Below are 21569 nucleotides of genomic sequence, written 5' to 3'. Positions count from 1 at the left end.
GTTTTATTATTTATATGTGATGGCAGCATGAAGCTAGATAATATTTTAACCTAGTACAGCAGTTTGAGATGAAAATTAATGAAACCTATCTAATAACTGGTAGAAGTTTATTAGTAATTTAAATGTACAGTATGTATTGTTAATAAATCTTTTATGAACTTTTTTTGCTTGAGCAGCTGGTGATGCAGTATTTCAATAACTCATTTTTACATCAGTCCTGAAATTTGAATTTTGACCAGGATATTTTGAGTATAAAGTCATAAGTTGTTAAAAAAAGACTGCCTATATACAGTACTATGAAGTGGCTTTTAGGATGGGGGTTACTGTTTGAGTGTTATTTTAATACTGTTTGCAAGTAGAATATTTCTTTGGTGTTTTCTACTGGCAGCTTTCTGCAAATATATTTTTAATTGATGACTAAAGAGAAGACTTTTTGAAAAAAAATCACTACACATTATTTTAATATTAGGTGACAGTAGAAAGTTGCCAGTACTTGACATGAATCCATGCTGACATCGTCACTATCTTACAAATGGTATGAACCATTTTGAAGTAGCTTCTCCGACCTATTATATTGCCATTTTGTCAATGTACTTTATGTCCTCTGTTATCCTAATTTTGTGGAACACTTTTAAAAATATTCTGAATGGATTATTATAAACTATATTTACACAGCCCCAATAACCAAGAGCAGTTTCTTAAACTATGGGTCGCATCCCAGAATGGGTCACAGGTTGCCGTTGTTGGGCTGTGTAAGATCGTGAGTCACCATTGCATTGTTTAAGCAAACGACATTGCTCTCCTCCAAGGGGAATTCCCTCCCCGATCTGAAGATAGGCATAGAATAGGTCTTGAAGACACCAAAGAAGGGCAAGATTTGGTTGTGAGAAAAAACATTTTTAAGAAACCCTGACCTAGAGGAAAATACAATGGCTACATGCTTGAGAATTATGCACAAGCACTAAAACATATTAAAGATCACATACATATAAAACGCATATTAATGCGTGAGAAAATTATATCCACATATATGGAATTTTGGGGTGGGACCAATGTTTTTTGTTCAAATCTTGCATCCTGCTGCTGCTTGTCAGGAATTTTTCAGATTCTTCCCATGTTTACATGTATTTTTTCTATAGGTCCTCTGTTCTTCCTTCTATACCCTCTGTGCTTATGCATAGCCTTGTGATGGACTGATCCCATGTCTAGGTCTTGCATTGTGCCAGGAACTTTTAAAGTGTCCAGCAGTCAGCTTAGTTGAATTTGAGACCACTTTTAGATTGTTTCAGTAAACATGCTTGATCTGTCAGAAGCAAAAACTGAAAAGCCTGTTGCAAAACAAATCTCTCCCATAAATCATACCTGTACTGATCTTTCTGTCTGTGTCCTTTCACATAGTTTTAAAGATACCACTCAATGGAGAAAATAAGAAATTAAGCTTATTCTCAAGGTTGGATCACACCTTTCTCCCGCACTAAACTACCAACTAACTTTTTCAGTCTTTGTCTTCATCTTTTCTAATGGCTGCCTTTTTGCCTGAACTCTAGTCTTGCATTTTTCTTCTTCCTGCATACATAACTAACGTGTTTCCTTTTAAGCTATATGCCTACTTAATGGTTTATAGCTGAATTTCTCTGTTTTGTTTCAGAATGAAAGAACCTTTTGCTTACTGAAATATTATTTTCATATATAAAAAAATTACACCTCAATCCTCAGAGAAAACATAGCTTCACATTTTAACTACCAAATTTACTGTCTGCTTCTGTTTGAGATGTCTCTAGGTGTGCTGCTCTTCTGTATATTAAAATATTTACACTTCATGGGAAATATATTAAAATAAACTTCATCAAATCTTAATGCTTTAACTTAGGTTATGTTTTAATACAAAGTATTAAATTTGAAATGTTTGGAAAATAGTCCCATTTATTTTTTCCTTGGTGCTGAAAATCTGTCTTATTATATAAAGTGCATTTTGTAAAATAAATTAAGATCACATTATCATTTTTTAAGCTCTCTAGGAATATGCCATTTCTGTTACTTTTACAGAATGATACAAAAGTTTTTGATGTTTCCTAATTATACTTCTGTTCACCTCACCTCATATTTTAATTTTTGTATAATTTTTTGATGTGCATTAATGAAGCTGCCTTGAAAGTGGTTCAGAAATGGATAGATTGATTTATTTATTTTCATTCAGAGGATAGATAACTAAATTAAATCCAGTGATCTACTGTAACAGATTAGAGGTTTAAGTTAAAGTGCTGATATTGAAGATGCATTTAGTTAGGGAAATATTTATTAGACTAAAATTATATATATTATTTTGAAAAGTAATTTTCCAGAAATTGTTACCATTTGAATTTCATGTAGAGTTTTGTCTGATTGGGCCCAACATTAAAATAAAATTCTTACCAGTATATAATGCTATATTATTGCTTTTATTACAGGAAAAGTGATTATATTAAAATTAATGCTTTAAACTCCATTAACTTTCAATTATTTTCTTTCTAAGTAAGTCCTTTTTTACCATTGATTTGAAGGCAGAGATTGTTGTGAAACTGTGGAAGAATGGATTTACTGTAAATGATGGAAGTCTTAGGAGTTATAATGATACTGAAGACCAACAGTTCTTGGAGTCTATAAAGAGAGGGCAAGTAAAAACAGTTGCTATTGATTTTTTTCCTATCACCTGACAAAATAATGTAGAGTATTTTTTATCTATTCATCATTTATTTGCATCCACAATGTCTAATTCAATAAAAATACATTGTAAAAGCAGCAAATTGTTCCATTTCAAAGGTGAAAGAGTAGCATAGTTTTTTTTTTTTTTTTCAAATATCAGTAGACCAGTTGTAATTAACCAGGCATAATAAATACACTGCAGCACGTTGGAGGTTATTATTTTATTTTGTATTTGTGTTTGTTCGCCCCTGATGTATGCTTTATTTACAAGTAACCGTCCCAGTATTTTTAGTCTTTGGATTCCTGTGTCTACAAATGGTAATGCCACAATGATTCCTTTTTGTTATACTGGTCTATAAGGAAAAACTAAAAAAGTCAACTTTTTTCTTCTTCTTGCTGAAAATTTCTTACACTGGATAAAAATTATACATCTGATGGCCTAAACACAATCATGTAGGTTAGAAAAAAGGGAAACAAAATGTACCAGTAACAAATGTTTAAGTAAGAGTAATATCTTTCCTCTTTTAATTTTTCTCTCATTTTACATTTTTAAGGGAACTGCCCCATGAGCTGGAAAGAAGTTTCCCTGAAGAAGAGCTGGAAGTGAAAGTGAAAGACTACAAGGAGGAGCAATATATCCCAGGAAAGAAAGAGTTTCATCCTTTTACAGGCCGGGGATACAGGCTAGGGAGGTGAGGATATAATGCCTACTTAGATTATGAATTTGGCTAATGCAACAGATATGTTCTTTTAGTGTTTATGGCAGTATTGCAAAGCCTGAAAAATTTAATTTGACCTTACAGGTAAAGCAAACATTTATGTATATTCATCGATTGATACTTTTAATTATTCTTTACTTATGAGTTTAACAGATAGGCAGTAAATTTTTAATACCAAGAAGACTGCAATTTTAATTATTTTGACCAAAAAGAATAAAAAAAAACAAACCACCAAACATTTTTCATTTGTTTCTATATAGTGCTACAACCCACAAAATGATCAGATGAAATTAAATACAAAAACCAGCACTGAGTAGGCACAGACACTATACTAGTACTATATAGGGATGACTTTAAAATTTTGTGCTTTGAAATGTGCTGAATATTTGGTAACTAGTTTAGGTACTGCAAAAATGCATTTACTCTTATGTAACAAGGCCTTAAAAAAGGCTTATTTTGCTCTTCATAACACAAAATATCAGTATCTATATATATATAATTCACTAAGCCGCCGACAAGTAAGACACCCATGGCGCACACAGGATGGAGCCACGCCCACCAACTCTAAGACCATTGGATACGACAACAACTCGCAGAGCCACGCCCACCAACTCGGACGCAGCAACTCACAGAGCAGAGTGTCATTCGCATTCGCCTCTGCTACACTCCACATGCACCTCTGAAGAAGTATGTTTGTCGCGGATGTGAATCGCTATATGCGGCATGTAGAACAGTTTGCGAGGGGTATCCCATGGTCTTACAGTTGGTGGGCGGGTCTCTGTTAGTTGCTCTTGCAAGGTTCAGTCTCTCCCTGTGCATTTCCTGTGCGACACACACACACACACACACACACACAGAGGCAGCATGAGAGAGAGAGCCACGCACACACACAGGCAGCGCCAGAGAGAGTGCCGCGCACACACACAGGCAGCGCCAGAGAGAGACAGACGCACACACACAGATGCAGCGCCAGAGAGAGAGCCGCACACGCACACAGGCAGCGCCAGAGAGAGAGCCGCACACACACACAGGCAGCGCCAGAGAGAGAGCCGCGCACACACACACAGGCAGCGCCAGAGAGAGAGCCGCGCACACACACACAGGCAGCGCCAGAGAGAGAGCCGCGCACACACACAGGCAGCGCCAGAGAGAGAGCCGCGCACACACACAGGCAGCGCCAGAGAGAGACAGAGGCACACACACAGGCAGTGAGAGAGAGAGAGCCGCGCACACACACATGCAGCGCCAGAGAGAACAGGCAGCGCGAGCGAGAGAGAGGGCTGGACTCATAAGGTAGGAAGGCAGTTGAAGAATGCACTGGGCTTGATTTTGTTTTCACTTCTGTTTACAGCGATCGGTTCGTAGTGTGCATTTTTGAAATGTTACTTTTCTTGGTAGTTTATTAAATTACGGATTTTTTCAAATGTTCATTTTTTGTTGCTATAGTGCATACTATTGCAGTGTTAGTTTTCTCTGTTGTTCAAGGTTTTCTCAGTGTTATTCAGTGTTTTTACATTTAGTTTACTATTACGCCGTGCATTCTATAGTTTAATTAACTATATTTGTGCTTAAAAACTTACAAAAATATATATTTACATACAGTTCGTATGGTCTGGAACGGATTAATTGTATTTACATACAATCCTATGGGAGAAATTGCTTCGGTTCACGACCAAATCGGTTTACGACCAGAGTTTGGGAACGAATTATGGTTGTGAACCGAGGTTCCACTGCATTCTTTTCGGTTATGACGCATGACCGCGTCCACCATCACAAACTGTTTTACACGCCATGGTCTTAGAGTTGGTGGGTGGGTCTCCGTGAGTTGCTCTTGCGAGCGGGCACATGACCAGGCGGTGTGTATGCTTCGAGAGCAAGGGTGGACGCGACAGCACCATCTTTAAGAAGAATCATATTTGTCACGGATGTGAATCGCTGTATGCAGCGTGTAAAACAGTTTGCGAGGGGTATTCCATGGTCTTAGCAGTGTCTATGCTTCGATGTGAATTGCTGTATGCAGCGTGTAAAATGCTGTATTGTATGTTGCCCTCTCCAGAGTAACATCTTTTCATTCACCTACAGTTGTATCCTCAAAACCAACCCCATTTGGACAACTGTTTCTTTCAGGAAGTGTTCACCCATCAATACATAATTATGTGGCGTATGCTACGCCGCGGGTTGGCTAGATGTTGTTTATTTCTGTGCTGTGTGACATATTGAGGTGATGGTAGAATCACTTCTAAATATGAAGTATTCACAGATCTTGTACTAAATATGTTATATCAAGAAAAATACATCTCAGTTGAGCCACCTCTGACCACCCCAAAGTGAAGTTTTGTTAGTAGGTCACATTGGAGAGATGAATAAATACTTTACTGATACTTTGTAAGTGTTATGAAGCCCCAAAGAAGTGTTTGTTAAGGTCTTGTTACATAATAGTAAATGAGTAACAGGTGCATTTTTTCAGTACCTAAACTAAAGTATTACCTCATTTTCAGTTAAAGCCTGGCAGTTAGAATGTTTTGAAAGGCAACCTACCTCTTTCTTGTTTATGCTACAAAGCAGTGATCCTTCAGTGGCAGTATGCCTGATCAAACAAAACCTGCACAGCTGCATACCTTACTAAATTCATCACTTTACTGTCTTTTGAGAAGATTTGTGTGTACTGTTATTGAAAACTCATTACTTTTCCATTCACTATCAGACTGTTATAAGAGAAACCTGTCTGTGTTGATTCTTACGTAATATTCAGAATACAGAGACTATAGAACTGTTAGGGTCTAATGTCATTATATAATAAATTTCATGAACTAAAAACTTTTTCATTTAACTCTATCAAAGCAAATTTTGAGCAGAGTCAAAGTCATAAAAAATTAAACTGGTAAGTATGGAGATGCTTGAGGGGCAGTGTATATATAACATATAATATATATATAAAGGTATGCTTCATGCAGTTGATACAAGTTGATCCAAAACTTTGAAAACAATATAAAATGTAAAAGAACTCAATAGTGGAGAAAATAAAAACAGTAAAAAAAAAAAAAAAAAAGGCAGTGATACATGATAATGCCTATTAAACTAAAACTTTTAACATTAGCTGTTGGATGAGTACTTCAGTGTAAAAGATAAAAGAGAAAATTTTAAAAAGTAGATATAGATGATGTTGAAAATGCTAAAGCCAAGTCTAGGAGGATATTTGAATATTTCACCAGTAAAAGAATGGTATAGTAGGATGTGAAATTGTCAAGAAATGCTGAGCATGTTTGGGTCCGGCCAGTACTTGGATGGGGAGATCATCAAGGAAAAGTGTGGGGTATTGCTGGAAGAGGTGTTGGTGAGGCCTGTAGGGGACACATACCCTGTGGTCTGAATGTCAGTCCCAATGTCTCGGTGCAGTGATGGGGACAGTGTTCTGTAAAATTGGCATCCTTCAGATGAGACGTAAAGCCGAGGTCCTGACTCTTCGTGGTCATACAGTAAAAGATCCCTGGGTGTCCTTCGTAAAGAGCAGTCCAGGCTAAATTGCCCTCTATGGCCTAGTCATTTTGGCCCCCAATCATCTCCTGTCTCTAATTTTCTCTCTCTCTCTGTCACCACTTAACAGCTAGTGTATGGTGAGCATACTGGCACAAAAATGGCTGCTGTTGCATCATCCAGATGGATGGTACACATTAATGGTGGATGAAGTATTTCCCCACTCACTATGAAAAGCACTTTGAGTTGTGAGAAAAATATTATATAAATATAAAGAATTATTATTATTACAGAAAAAGACCTTAGTACTCGTTTTCTCATTTTTTGGACATTTTTCACCTCCCAGTAGCTATATACTACAAATGAATATACTGTATGTTTTGGAGAATTAATAAGTTAAGTTAAATTGTAGTAGCATTAAACTTTGCCTTTGATTACAGATATTTTATATCAAATAAACACCACTGGGGCGGCACGGTGGTGCAGTGGGTAGCGCTGCTGCCTCGCAGTTGGGAGACCTGGGGACCTGGGTTCGCTTCCCGGGTCCTCCCTGCATGGAGTTTGCATGTTCTCCCCGTGTGTGTGTGGGTTTCCTCCGGGCGCTCCGGTTTCCTCCCACAGTCCAAAGACATGCTGGTTAGGTGGATTGGCGATTCTAAATTGGCCCTAGTGTGTGCTTGGTGTGTGGGTGTGTTTGTGTGTGTCCTGCAGTGGGTTGGCACCCTGCCCGGGATTGGTTCCTGCCTTGTGCCGTGTGTTGGCTGGGATTGGCTCCAGCAGACCCCCGTGACCCTGTGTTCGGATTCAGCGGGTTGGAAAATGGATGGATGGATGGATAAACACCACTGAGACTGTAATATACTAGCATCCATCAATCTTTTGTTCTTTTGAGATGCTTTTCCAAACCTTTGCTCTGGCCCTTTCAGCTGCTGTTTCTTTTGAAAAATCTGAAAAGTGAAATGCATGCTCAATTATATTTAGATGTACAGATTGATTTGAAACATTTTTTCCACTAATCGGCTCTGTATTTGCCTTAGCAAAGTACTTCCAGTATTGAAGTGGTCCTTCACTGTGTAGCAAGATACCTCTTTTTTTTTCTTACATACATGCACAATTCCTGTATATTTTAGAAGTAATTCTTCAGGTTTAGTCATCCACTGAGTAATTAAGTTCTAGAGGCAACCATGCATTCCAAAGTCATGAGACTTCTCCACCATGTGTAATATGTAAAGTAATATGCTTTGGTTCATGTGTAGATCATTCCTTTTTTCATGCATTTATGTTGCCATTAGTTTGCTTATTTTATGGGCAACTCTCAGTTGGTCCACTAAGAGTTTGTGCTAATGTGTGCATGAATAATGTGGCTATAAATGTACACCGCCGTGTATTGGACAGTAATCCAGTGCTAGGTTGGTCACTATCTCATACCTGAGATTGCCGGGATAGTATATAGCCTTTTGTAATTTCCTCAAATTTGATTAAGGATGATCAGTAAAATGAGTGAATAAATTGATGTGTTACTGTCACTTTGTTCCAAAGCTATATAATCTTCTGGGGAAGACTGATTAATTACAGTTTGAATACTATAGTTGTTTCTTTTGTTTTCAAGATATTCTAAAATTGTGTACAGTGTATATAATGACTGTAAAGACAGTTGCTTTAAACCGGTGGCACATCATATAGTTACTAGTCAAAGAGCAAACTCATCTACACCAGTTCCTGGATTTAATTGCCTTGAGGATGTTAAATTACACTAGGAATCATAGGGAATAAAAAATAACATGACTGGGTAATAACTTTACAGCACAGTTTTAAATTTCTATCACTAGCACGGGTTGTCTGTAAGAAAGTTTTCCAGGTATGGCAAATTCAGCTGCAGTGTCAGTCCTTTCTCTTTACTGTTTTCATTCCTTTATAGTTGTACAAACATGAGACATCAGACATACTAGCCTCTTTTCTGTTTGCACGGTCCAAATACTAGTTTTCCCTTTTTTATGCATACAGTGTATGCATTGTAATTCTGGGTCAGTGGCTATAGGTTGTCATCTGTCAAGCATACGCAACAGCCTGACCCTACAACTTGACAAAATTAAACCTGTATCACTTTGTTGCAGACTGATCTGACTGAATCTGATTAGATGACCTGTGGTCATGGGCAAGCACTGTGACTGCACCCACCTTACTAAGAGTATGCAAATGTAGGTTACAAGTTTTTGGAGTTACGGGGAAAGCAAACACTAAAACCAGCACTATATGTTAAGTACACTTTTATGTGAGTGAAATCATTCAAATAAGAAATACTTGGCAGCCATTTGTTGCAAATTTCACCTAAATTAAGGCATAGAACCCATAAAGTGATATCTCTTTATATTTATATATATATAGTGGCACGCGGCTGGGGGTGGCACCCACCCGGGATGCCCAGGAAGACAGGAGGAGGGCTCATGCCTCCTCCAGACCACGAGGGGGCGACCACCCTGGTTCTTTTGGGGACCACGGGTACAGAGCTGGGAACCCTGTAGGGGCCTGTAGTCACCGCCAGGGGGCGCCCCCATGTCTGGAGAACCCTGGACCCCAGTGCTTCCGCCACACCCTTCCGGGTACGCAGCCGGCACTTCCGCCACACTGGGGCGTGTCGGTGGGAGATTGCTGGAACACACCTGGAGCACATCCGGGTGCTTATAAAAAGGGCCGCCTCCCTTCACAGAGAGGCTGGAGTCGGGTGGAAGACGGACGAGGTCAGTGAAGAGAGAGAGAAGGAGGCGGTCTGAAGAAGGCATAGTGTGGTTGGCCTGGACTTTGGGGGAGATTGGGGTTTGTGTGGCACTGAACATTGTAAATATTGGTAGTGTAAATAAACGTGTGGTGATGAGTAAAACATGTCTGCCTGTCTGTGTCCGGGGCTCGTTCCACAATATATATATATATATATATATATATATATATATATGTATATATATATATATATATATATATATATATATATATATATATACTGTATATATATATATATATATATATATATATATATATATATATATATATATATATACACAGTGCATCCGGAAAGTATTCACAGCGCATCACTTTTTCCACATTTTGTTATGTTACAGCCTTATTCCAAAATGGATTAAATTAATTTTTTTCCTCAGAATTCTACACACAACACCCCATAATGACAACGTGAAAAAAGTTTACTTGAGGTTTTTGCAAATTTATTAAAAATAAAAAAGCTGAGAAATCACATGTACATAAGTATTCACAGCCTTTGCTCAATACTTTGTCCATGCACCTTTGGCAGCAATTACAGCCTCAAGTCTTTTTGAATATGATGCCACAAGCTTGGCACACCCACCTATCCTTAGCCAGTTTCTCCCATTCCTCTTTGCAGCACCTCTCAAGCTCCATCAGGTTGGATGGGAAGCATTGGTGCACAGCCATTTTAAGTTCTCTCCAGAGATGTTCAATCGGATTCAAGTCTGGGCTCTGGCTGGGCCACTCAAGGACATTCACAGAGTTGTCCTTAAGCCACTCCTTTGATATCTTGGCTGTGTGCTTAGGGTCGTTGTCCTGCTGAAAGATGAACTGTTGCCCCAGTTTGAGGTCAAGAGCGCTCTGGTGCAGGTTTTCATCCAGGATGTCTCTGTACATTGCTGCAGTCATCTTTCCCTTTATCCTGACTAGTCTCCCAGTCCCTGCCGCTGAAAAACATCCCCACAGCATGATGCTGCCACCACCATGCTTCACTGTAGGGATGGTATTGGCCTGGTGATGAGCGGTGCCTGGTTTCCTCCAAACGTGACGCCTGGCATTCACACCAAAGAGTTCAATGCTTGTCTCATCAGATCAGAGAATTTTCTTTCTCATGGTCTGAGAGTCCTTCAGGTGCCTTTTAGCAAACTCCAGGCGGGCTGCCATATGCCTTTTACTAAGGAGTGGCTTCCGTCTGGTCACTCTACCATACAGGCCTGATTGAAGGATTGCTGCAGAGATGGTTTTCCTTCTGGAAGGTTCTCCTCTCTCCACAGAGGACCTCTGGAGCTCTGACAGAGTGACCATCGGGTTCTTGGTCACCACCCTGACTAAGGCCCTTCTCCCCTGATTGCTCAGTTTAGACTTCTTCCACTTACGGATGATGGAGGCCACTGTGCTTATTGGGACCTTCAAAGCAGCAGAAATTTTTCTGTAACCTTCCCCAGATTTGGTGCCTCGAGACAATCCTGTCTCAGAGGTCTACAGACAATTCCTTTGACTTCATGCTTGGTTTGTGCTCTGACATGAACTGTCAACTGTGGGACCTTATATAGACAGGTGTGTGCCTTTCCAAATCATGTCCAATCAACTGAATTTACCACAGGTGGATTCCAATTAAGCTGCAGAAACATCTCAAAGATGATCAGGGGAAACAGGATGCACCTGAGCTCAATTTTGAGCTTCATGGCAAAGGCTGTGAATACTTATGTACATGTGCTTTTTCAATTTTTTTATTTTTAATAAATTTGCAAAAATCTCAAGTAAACTTTTTTCACGTTGTCATTATGAGGTGTTGTGTGTAGAATTCTGAGGAAAAAAATTAATTTAATCCATTTTGGAATAAGGCTGTAACATAACAAAATGTGGAAAAAGTGATGCGCTGTGAATATATATATATATAAATCAGAATCAGAATCAGCTTTATTGGCCAAGTATATGTACACATACAAGGAATTGGACTCCGGCTTTACTTTGTATTGTCCCTGATGCTGTGAGATTGACTTAAGTGTTCATGAGAGTGATGGCCTGAGGAAAGAAACTGTTCACATGTCTGGTAGCTTTGGCGTACAGTGCTCTGTAGCGCCTACCAGAGGGAAGAAGTTGAAAAAGGTTGTAACCAGGGTGTGATGGGTCTGCAGTGATGTTTTCTGCCCGTTTCCTGACTTGAGATCTGTATAAGTCTTGAATGGAGGGCAGATCAACACCAATGATTTTTTCTGCAATCCTGACTGTCCGTTGAAGTCTGTTCCTGTCCTGTTTTGTGGCTGAGCCAAACCAGACTGTGATAGATGCACAGAGAACAGACTGGATTACTGCAGTGTAAAATTGGATGAGCAGCTCCTGAGGCAGGTTGAACTTCCTGAGCTGGCGCAGGAAGTACAACCTCTGCTGGGCCTTTTAACAATTGTGTTTATGTTTAGTTCCCACTTTAGGTCCTGGAAATTGTGGATCCCAGAAACCTAAAGTTTTCCACAGCAGACACAATGCAGTTGAGTAGTGTGAGATGGGGCAGCACTGGGGGGCTCCTCCTGAAGTCCACTGTCATCTCCACAGTTTTAAGCTTGTTCAGCTCCAGGTTGTTTTGACCGCACCAGAGGGCCAGCTGTTCGACCTCTCGTCTGTATACAGACTCGTCACTGTCCTTGATGAGGCCAATGACTGTCATATCATCTGCGAACTTCAGGATTTTAACAGACGTGCCTCTTGAGGTGCAGTCATTTGTGTAGAGGGAGAAGAGCAGAGGAGAGAGGACACATCCCTGGGGGGGGCGCCAGTGCTGACTGTTCGTGTGCTGGATGTGATTTTTCCCAGTCTCACTTGCTGCTTCCTATCTGTCAGGAAGTTTTTGATCCACTGGGAGATGGGAGCTGGTACAGTGAGCCAAGTGAGTTTGGTGTGGAGGACTTCTGGAATGATAGTATTGAACGCCGAGCTGAAGTCCACAAACAGGATCCTAGCATATGTCCCTGGAGAGTCGAGATGTTGCAGGGTGTAGTGCAGTCCCATGTTGATTGCATCATCCACTGACCTGTTTGCTCGGTAAGCAAACTGTAGGGGGTCAAGCAGGGGGTCTGTAATGTCCTTCAGGTAGGTCAACACCAGTCTTTCAAAGGATTTCATGACCACAGACATCAGGGCGACTGGCCTGTAATCATTTAACCCTGCTATGGAGGTTTTCTTTGAAACTGGGATAATTGTGTAACGCTTAAGGCAGGAAGGAACTTCACATAGCTCCAGGGATCTGTTGAAGATCTGTGTAAATATGGGGGCCAGCTGATCAGCACAGACTTTAAGACAGGAGGGTGACACACCATCTGGACCTGGTGCCTTCCTGATCTTCTGTCTCCTGAAGAGCTGACTCACGTCCCCTTCACAGATCCTGAGTGCAGGTATGGTGTCAGTGGGGAGGGGCAGGGGCTTGGTAGTGAGTGCTGGGACTGTATTTTGATTGGCGTGGGTGAGAGGTGTGAAAGAGGGATTATCAAAACTGCAGTAGAACAAATTCAGCTCGTTGGCCAGTTGATGGTTCTCTTCAGTATGGGGGGATGGTTTCCTGTAGTTGGTGATGTCTTTCAAACCTCTCCACACTGATGCAGGGTCATTGGCTGTAAACCTATTTTCCAGCTTTTCAGTGTAGCACCTCTTTGCTACTCTGATCTCCTTTGTCAATGTGTTTTTGGCTTGATCATACAGGATTCTGTCCCCACTTCTGTAGGCCTTCTCCTTAGCCTTACGAAGCTGCCTGAGTTTTGTAGTAAACCAGGGTTTGTTGTTGTTGTATGTGCGAAAAGTTTTCATGGGCACACACATATCCTCACAAAAACTGACGTAGGATGTCACAGTGTCAGTAAGCTCATCCAGGTCTGTCGCTGCAGACTCAAAAACACTCTAATCAGTACAGTCAAAGCAGGCTTGTAGTTCCAGCTTTGCCTCGTTGGTCCATCTCTTCACCGTTTTCACCACAGGCTTTGCAGATCTTAAGTTCTGCCTGTAAGTCGGGAGAAGATGAACCAAACAGTGATCAGAGAGTCCCAGGGCAGCACGAGGGACAGAGCGATAAGCATCCTTTAATGTTGTGTAGCAGTGGTCCAGTGTGTTTTTGCCCCTGGTAGGACACTTAATATGCTGACTGAATTTTGGCAGTTCTTGCCTGAGGTTTGCTCTGTTAAAATCACCAAGAACAATGAGCAGGGAGTCCGGGGGTTTGTGCTCCATGTTAGTTATCTGGTCAGCCAAGTGTTGTAATGCTTCACTAACACAGGCCTGAGGTGGGATGTAAACACCAACCAGAATAAACAAGGAAAACTCCCGCGGTGAATAGAACGGTTTACAGTCAATGAAAAAAGGCTCTAAGTCTTATATATATATATAATATAGTGTCCTTTTTTTCAGATTGTTTTTAAGGAAGTCAAGCACTAACACTGAATGTCCCCTATCATGTTTGCCATAATTTTTTCTTTTTTTTCTTTTCTTTTGCTTTTTCCAATCACAATCACATAAAAATGAAAGAACACTGAAATCGAAAAGTACAGAAGAATTTACATTGCATATTCTTTTTTCTTAAACTGTTCATTTGATACCTGTTGTTTAAATTTGCATTATACTTTCCTAATTTGCAGTTCTGATGCATTTTGGTTTTTGCTAAACATTTGTAAAGAGAATAGAAAGCATTTATTTATTTGAAATGTTACTTGTACAAAGATAATGGGTGACTTTGTGTAAATCTGGCATAAGTTTGTGCTTTGTTTAAGTGGATATTATTTTACCTGTACAGTTTTGGTCTTGGATCCATCTGTGTTCTAGATTATGTTTTCCAATATTTTATACAGTATCTTACGTCACTGGCCACTGAATCCTAAATGTTTCTTGGCCACAGAAATCAATGGCTGTCACTGCAAGTCCAGATGTCAAAGAAATATATGCTACTCAGCTGTATGTAATTTACAGGCCTTTAGTTAAATATGTGGAGGTTACAAAATACAGTTTCTCTTTCTACTGGTTAATGCAGTCTCTTGGCAAAGGTAATGTTTTTACTTCAGTGTATATACCAGGTGGACATTTACTTTATGTTAAAATTGCAAATAGAAAAAGAAATACAGGCATATTATACTTTATTATATCTTTATTTTAACTGATAGTTCAATTTAAAAATGTGTAGTGTTTTAGATCCAAATCACTTATTTACAGTGTTTGCAAGAAAATGCAGTGCCAGACTTCACTGCACAAATGATACATTTATAATTCTATCATACTTTGACATACTACCACCACTTAACAATTTTGTTTATTTTAATTTGTTTACTGAATTCTATTGCATTGTGCATTTTGGAATTTTAACAGGGGATTGTTGATAGTTTTTGTGTGGGTCTGTGTTTGATATTCCATGTATATTCCAAATGCCTTTTTAATGAACTGTTTTTATATGGAATAAAAAATGAAATGCATTTTAATGCTTTACATTTACAAAATATTTGTATGCAGATCAAAAACAGGAGAAAAGTAATTCACAAGTTTCATACAACTTATGGTAAAAAAGGAAAAATAACTCACAGATGGTTCCAAGTCAATGTAAAGGCTGAGCCTGCTTCATGTCTGCTCAGTTCTGCTTTTCATTCAGCCTATTCCTGTATTTTTAGAGGAAGGATGAAGGTTACTGAACATTATTGACTGTAAAAGCTTTCCGATGTTGATAAATATTGTATGAATGACAACTAAAATGAAATATTAGATGCTTGTCTTTTAATATCAGTTTACCTTTCTTCCACATTGTATATTTTTTGAACTAGTCTGACAATTTCTGAAACTTTTCTGCAGTTGACGACACAGCAAAAAAGTTTACCAAAACTAAAAATATTGTAACATTGGTGCACCAGACCTTGGATACAAGCAGGGTTAGAGAGGAAGATGCTTTGCAGACTGCTTGTGTCTGGTTGGTGAAGACAACACTCACCTGTTGTTAAACTCTGTTATAAAAAACATCCATTGGTTGTGGTGGGTTTCCGTCCTGCTGTGGATGGCTCAAAGAGATGAAGTGAGACAGAGATGTGAGCTCAGACTCCATGATCACGAATTGGTGCGGTTGGTTGGCACTGAATAGAGGAGCGAGGTAAGGGAGACAGGCGTTGAGTGGAGAATCGATGTACCCTGCAGATGAGAACTGCAGCACTAGTCTAAAGTACATTAATACAGGACTACTTTCATGCAACAATTACAGAAAATTCCAGTTATGTTTATTTTAAAATCTATGTAAAGCAATTTAAAAGCAATCTTCGAAACTGGAATGGATTTTTTTTTTTTTGTATTTTAAGAACGTCAACCTTGCCTGGAGTGCTGTGTCCCCCCAAGTATAGTCTGGTGGGAAGTTACAGTAAGTTAGACGACTCAAAAATATATATATTTTTGTTAATTTTATTAAAATCAAATAACATTCCATACAAGCAAGTCAAGTTTAACAAAACTAGCTTCAAAACAAATTAACCCTTACCCATGAAAAAGAGAGCTAGGCCAGCAGATTCTAACTTTAAACTATTAAAAATAAATAAATAGATAAATTAATAAAACTAATGTGTATTTAATAATGTTATTTATTAGATCCTGCCAGGTTTTGAAAGTGTTTTGTACAGATCCTCTAAGTGAGAATTTGATATTTTCCAATTTCAAAAAGTATATAACAGTTACCCACTGACTTAAAATGGGTGAGTTAGGAATCTTCCAGTTGAGCAAGATAAGTCTACGTGCCAATAGTGTAATAAAGGCAATTGCAGCTTCTTTGTCCTTCTCCACTTTAAGCCCATTTGGAAGTACTCCAAACACAGCTATTAATGGATTAGCAGGGATTGTGACACCAAAGTTTCTGATTTGAAGGTAGTGAAAGAAAAGTGTTGCTGGAAAGTTAAATTTGGAGTATAATTGTTTGTAGGATGCAAAGACATTGTCTATATACAGATCTCTAAGTGATTTAATTCCGAATGTTTTGCAGACATTAAAAATTGTGCACGCTTGAGAGGGTGGGAAAAGGTGGTTCTCGTGCAGAGGTGCCACAGATAAAAGTTCTCTATCTTAAAATACTTCCTACATTGATCCCATATTCTGAGTGAGTGAAGCACAATTGGGTTGTTAGTATACTGGCAATGACTTATAGTTATTGGGGTACAAAGCAAGGAATACAGAGAAGTACTGCAGGATTTTATTCCTATTGCCTGTGTATGTTCATCTATTTGTGTCAGTGGTCTAGGTTTTTATAGGTTGTGTATTTGCCGCCCAGTAATAAAATTGAAAGTTGGGTAGAGCCATGCCACCTTCTGCCTCAGGTCTTTGGATGTTTTGAATTCCAAATAAATGAGGTTTTAGTTGAATCTAATTTCTTAAAAAATGATTTACTGATGGATATTGGAATGTTTTGAAATAGAAAAGGAAACTTAGGAAGGATTTATTTCTCTTGACAATGTTAATTCTACCAGCTAAAGTGAGACGAAGAGTAGACCATCTATGCAAGTGTTGTAATTTTTTCCTTTGCACTGAGAGTGTCTAATAGTGGTATTTGTAATGCATCCAGAAATGCATTAGGTTGTGTCGTGTCTTCTTTAAATTCCGTAGAATATAAGGACTTATGGTAGTCTCTAAATGTGTGCATTATATTTTTATGGTGAATGATTTTTGTCTCCATCTGTGTTGGTGATTGCTGGGATTGCATTGCAAACTTCCTGCTTGTGGATTTGTTGAGCTAAGATCTTATTAGCTTTCTCTCCATGTTCATAATAATGATGTCTTGTATTTAAAAATGAGTTGTTCCGTTTCTTTAGTTGTCAAGAGGTTGTGTTCTGAATGCAGAGCCTATCTTTTCCTATTAAGTTACTCATTTGGACACCTGGCATGTTCTTGGTCTATTTTGGTAATTTCACTGATTAGCTGTGATACTTTCTTGGTTTCCAATTTACTTCTGTTGGAAAGATGTGGGAAGGATATGAGATAATCTGTCCTCTTAAGAAAGCCTTCAGGGTTTCCTAGAGTATTCCTGCAGAAACCTCTGAGGATGTATTTGTCTCTAAAAAATGTCTATTTGCTTGTATATAAATTCTGTACAGTTCTCGTCTGCTAATAAAAGTGGGCTAAGACGCCAGCTGCGAGATGAGTATGTGAGGCATAATTATTTTAGCTCCATGATCAAAGGGGCGCGGTCGAAGACAACAATAGCATCATAGAAATATAAATATTTCTAATTTGAATTTTAGTATTTTGGTAGGTGACTGGTTACTTAATCATGAATGTTATACTTATAGAAGAGTAAAAGCAATCTAGGCATTTGACTTTATCATAGCCTTATCCCCACCCCATTTTTCTGTTTTGGATGTGATGGTTTGATAGAAGCTAGCAGTAGTGCCTTTGAGATATAGTACTGGCCAAGTTGTTGTGGAGTTTGTACATTCTTCTTTTGTCTTCATGGATTATTGCATAGATTCTCCAGTTCTTTGTCTAAAAAATTGAAGACATGAGTGTTACATTGTTATCTAGAGTCCTTTAATTAGCACAGTTTGAGCGTGTGTGTATAAATGTTCTCTGCTATAAACTGGTGATACATATAGGTTTAGTTGCTACCTTTTCTATTGAGTGTGACATATGTGGAGTAGTAACCATCTACATCGCAAAGCATACAGAATGAAACAGACAAACAACAAAGCTAAAAGGGGTTATTTTATTGAAAATGTCTCCAGGTGAAACAACTTTTAAGAAAATAAAGCAATGTTATTCCATATAATATGATTTATTTTCAAAAGAGATGTTCATCTTTGCATTCAGTAGCAAATGTCATTACTCTTTTATCATTCACATTCTTCTTTTTCTTCTTTCGGCTGCTCCCGTTAGGGGTTGCTACAGTGGATCAACTGTCCACATATTGATATGGCAAAATTTCACACCGGATGCCCTTCCTGACATAACCCTCCCCATTTATCTGGGCTTGAGACCGGCATGAAGAAACACAATTCAAACTGAAAAAAATAATTACATCATGGAAACTTAGTGTGGCAGATGAAAGATATATCATGATTACTTCCCTTCAAAATCAAAAGATGTCCAGCAGAGCCATCAGCTCAGAACTAGTAGAAACCCCTGGGACCCAGGTACACCCATTACTGTCTGGCAAGAAGAGGTCTTCATGGAAGAATTGCGGCCAAAAAGCCATACCTCCGACGTGGAAACAAGGCCAGGTGACTCAACAATGCACGGAAACACAAGAACTGCGGTGTATAAAAATGTCAGAATGTGCTCGGGACTGATGACGAGTCAAAATCTGAAATGTTTGGCTGTAGCAGAAGGCAGTTTGTTTGCCGAATGGCTAGAGAGAGCCTAATAAGTGTCTTCAGACAACAGTGAAACATGATGGAAGTTCATTGCAAGTTTTGGGGCTATATTTCTTCAAATGGAGTTGGGAATTTGGTCAGGATTAATGCTGTCCTCGGAGGCTGAGAAATACATGCACATACTTACCCTTCATGAAATACCGTGTCTTTTGTGTGTGAGTGGTGTGAGTTGGGCCAAGGCTGGGTGTGTTCCTAGGATCCCCACCAAAAAAATAAACAAATCAGCGGCTGTTCGACAATATGAATCTGAGTGGCACCAGGCTGCTACAAACTTACAACTTTTGAACCACAATAGTACATTAGTGGATGTTCTCTGTAAATTTTTTTTCAGATGTGATTATAGCAGCTTGTAATGAATGCCTTCAATATTGCATTCAAAAATCTCCCATACTGGGCTTTTTATTTTTTACCAACCATATTGATCTTTGATTCTATCTCAGGCACATACAATTTATAGACAGAATTTTGCCACCTGCAGCAAGACCGTCTTAACAGCATTATAGGCCCCTGGGCAAAGCAGTGCACTGGGAACCCTACCTACACAACCACTCAAAGGAATAAAAATGTGAATGGTCGATAATATTAAACATATATTTATTATATTGGTACTTCCAACAAAATCAGTGTTTAAACATTAAAAATGCTGCACAGCAAAGATTAATCAACACAAATGTTTGAGCAACATGAGCCTTGAAAAACACAAAAATTTCAACATATAAATGATATTCAATTGGTAAACCATACAGATGGAGATGGCACAGTATGAAATTGCTATGAATTATTAATTGTAAAAAAATTTTTGCAGAGAATTGAGTTGAAGTGACGTCAACATATACGATTTTATGTTATATACTGCAGTGCGAGGTCCGTACACATACATGTAAGTGAGGTTGCAGAGGTGACTATGATACAAAATCAGAGGCGAATGCCAATGTCCACTTGTAACACAATAACAAATATTTATAGTTTAGTATAGTATTTATTTATTGACAGCAAGTCACAACATACATAGATTAGCATGGGGCCCCTAAGCTTGTGGGGCAACTGCCCAGAGTGCCCATGCATTAAGATGTGCAACCTAACCTGCAAGCCTGTGAAGATATCAAAAATCAGAAAATATATTCTACTGTGTTCTGTTAGATGTGATCATGAAAATCTTGTGGGCTTTGGAAGAACAGGGCTCTTAGGTTTGAATCAGTTTTCAGACTCCACCTGGCTCTACTGATGGAAACCAAGAAAAACAAGCATTTAGTGTCAAGGTTAGGGGCAGTGAGACTTGAATAGCCCATGCATAAGAACAGTAAACCTTTAATAAACAGAGGAAGAGCAGGTAATCGGTGTATAGACGGGCACAAAACGACAGAGACTGCATCTGAGATTATTAATAATATATACATTATCTAAACCTGTTTATTAAGGAACCTGGAGCTTACCCCAGCAGGTTTGGATGTAAGGCAGGAAAAATCCCTGGTTTACAATATGTATGATATGGCTGATGTTAACAACAAAAAGAATATGGTATTTCAACTATCATTTTGAGAGAGAGAGAAAAATTGGAAAAATAATTAACATAAACATAATTCTGCTACTGGATTATTTTCACAATATCAGGTACAGTACACCCTTGAAATTCGTGGGGGTTACGTTCCTAGAGCAGCAGCGAATTGTGAAAAAATGCAAATTATGGATGTGGTTAAAAAAATGCTTATTTTTATAGTTTAAACTCTAAATATGCCCCCAAAACACTTTAATTTCATTTCAACCTCAGCTTAATACATTACCTAAAAAAAAGAATGTAAAGGTAAACCCATCTACTGTACAGTACTGTACTGACATGTCACCCGCAGTGCTAGAATGTGAAATACCGATGTTACCGCTATATGTACTGTAATTCATGCAAGCGCGTTTTCATTGCCAGAAACCTTAGAAGGTGCAGGGCGTTTCAACGGCATCTTGGGGCTTTAACCCTTAAACTGCCACATACTTGGGGGTTAATGCATCCCTGGACGCCAAATACTTTTTTGATGCAGTTTCACAAAGAAAAAGTAAAATTTTAATGGAACACATTTTTTTTTCCATGCAAAGTGCATCAGAATTACTGCAACACTGATCATTTTACACACTGCCAATGAAGTGTAAAAACTATTTAAAAAACTACTGGAGCAATATGTACAAGGTGCAACTGACGCCGTTGATGAAATTCAGCAAATCACCGAGCCAACTGCATTTGAACTGGCTGCACGCAAGCACACAGAAGTAAATACTGATGCTGGCAGGCTAGTCTAGTGCAGCGACTCAATCCCAGAGACAGTAAGGCTGCAGGGCCGGCAGTTGTCATGAGCTGGCTGCTCAACGAATGTACGGCACTGACTGATCAGCTCCGGCGTGCTGGTAAATTGCACTGGGAACCGACAATAGCCGGTTGCGGCGTTCAATGAATGTACGTTGCCGAGTATACTCGGCTCCTACGTGCTGGCAAATGGCACTGGGAAACTACTATAGCTGGTTGCGGCAGTTTAAGGGTTAAGAAGAACAAAACAGAAAACATGAGAACACTCAGCTGGAGATGCATCACAGGGCA

General features: G+C 39.0%; 1 protein-coding gene across 2 annotated transcripts in view; it reads left to right on the top strand.

Moving 5' to 3' along the window:
• The window catches only part of ubxn2a (UBX domain protein 2A), an 84488-nt gene that overhangs the window by 45040 nt on the left and 17879 nt on the right, over positions 1 to 21569 (top strand). For both annotated transcript variants that reach the window (XM_028797378.2, XM_051924935.1), the window contains exons 4-5: positions 2541 to 2650; positions 3237 to 3374. In XM_028797378.2, coding sequence (XP_028653211.1) covers positions 2541 to 2650; positions 3237 to 3374 — 248 coding nt within the window. The remainder of the gene's footprint in view (positions 1 to 2540; positions 2651 to 3236; positions 3375 to 21569) is intronic.

Source organism: Erpetoichthys calabaricus, chromosome 3 (assembly GCF_900747795.2).
Source record: "Erpetoichthys calabaricus chromosome 3, fErpCal1.3, whole genome shotgun sequence".
Taxonomy (NCBI): domain Eukaryota; kingdom Metazoa; phylum Chordata; class Cladistia; order Polypteriformes; family Polypteridae; genus Erpetoichthys; species Erpetoichthys calabaricus.
This window is presented reverse-complemented; position numbering and strand designations above follow the sequence as displayed.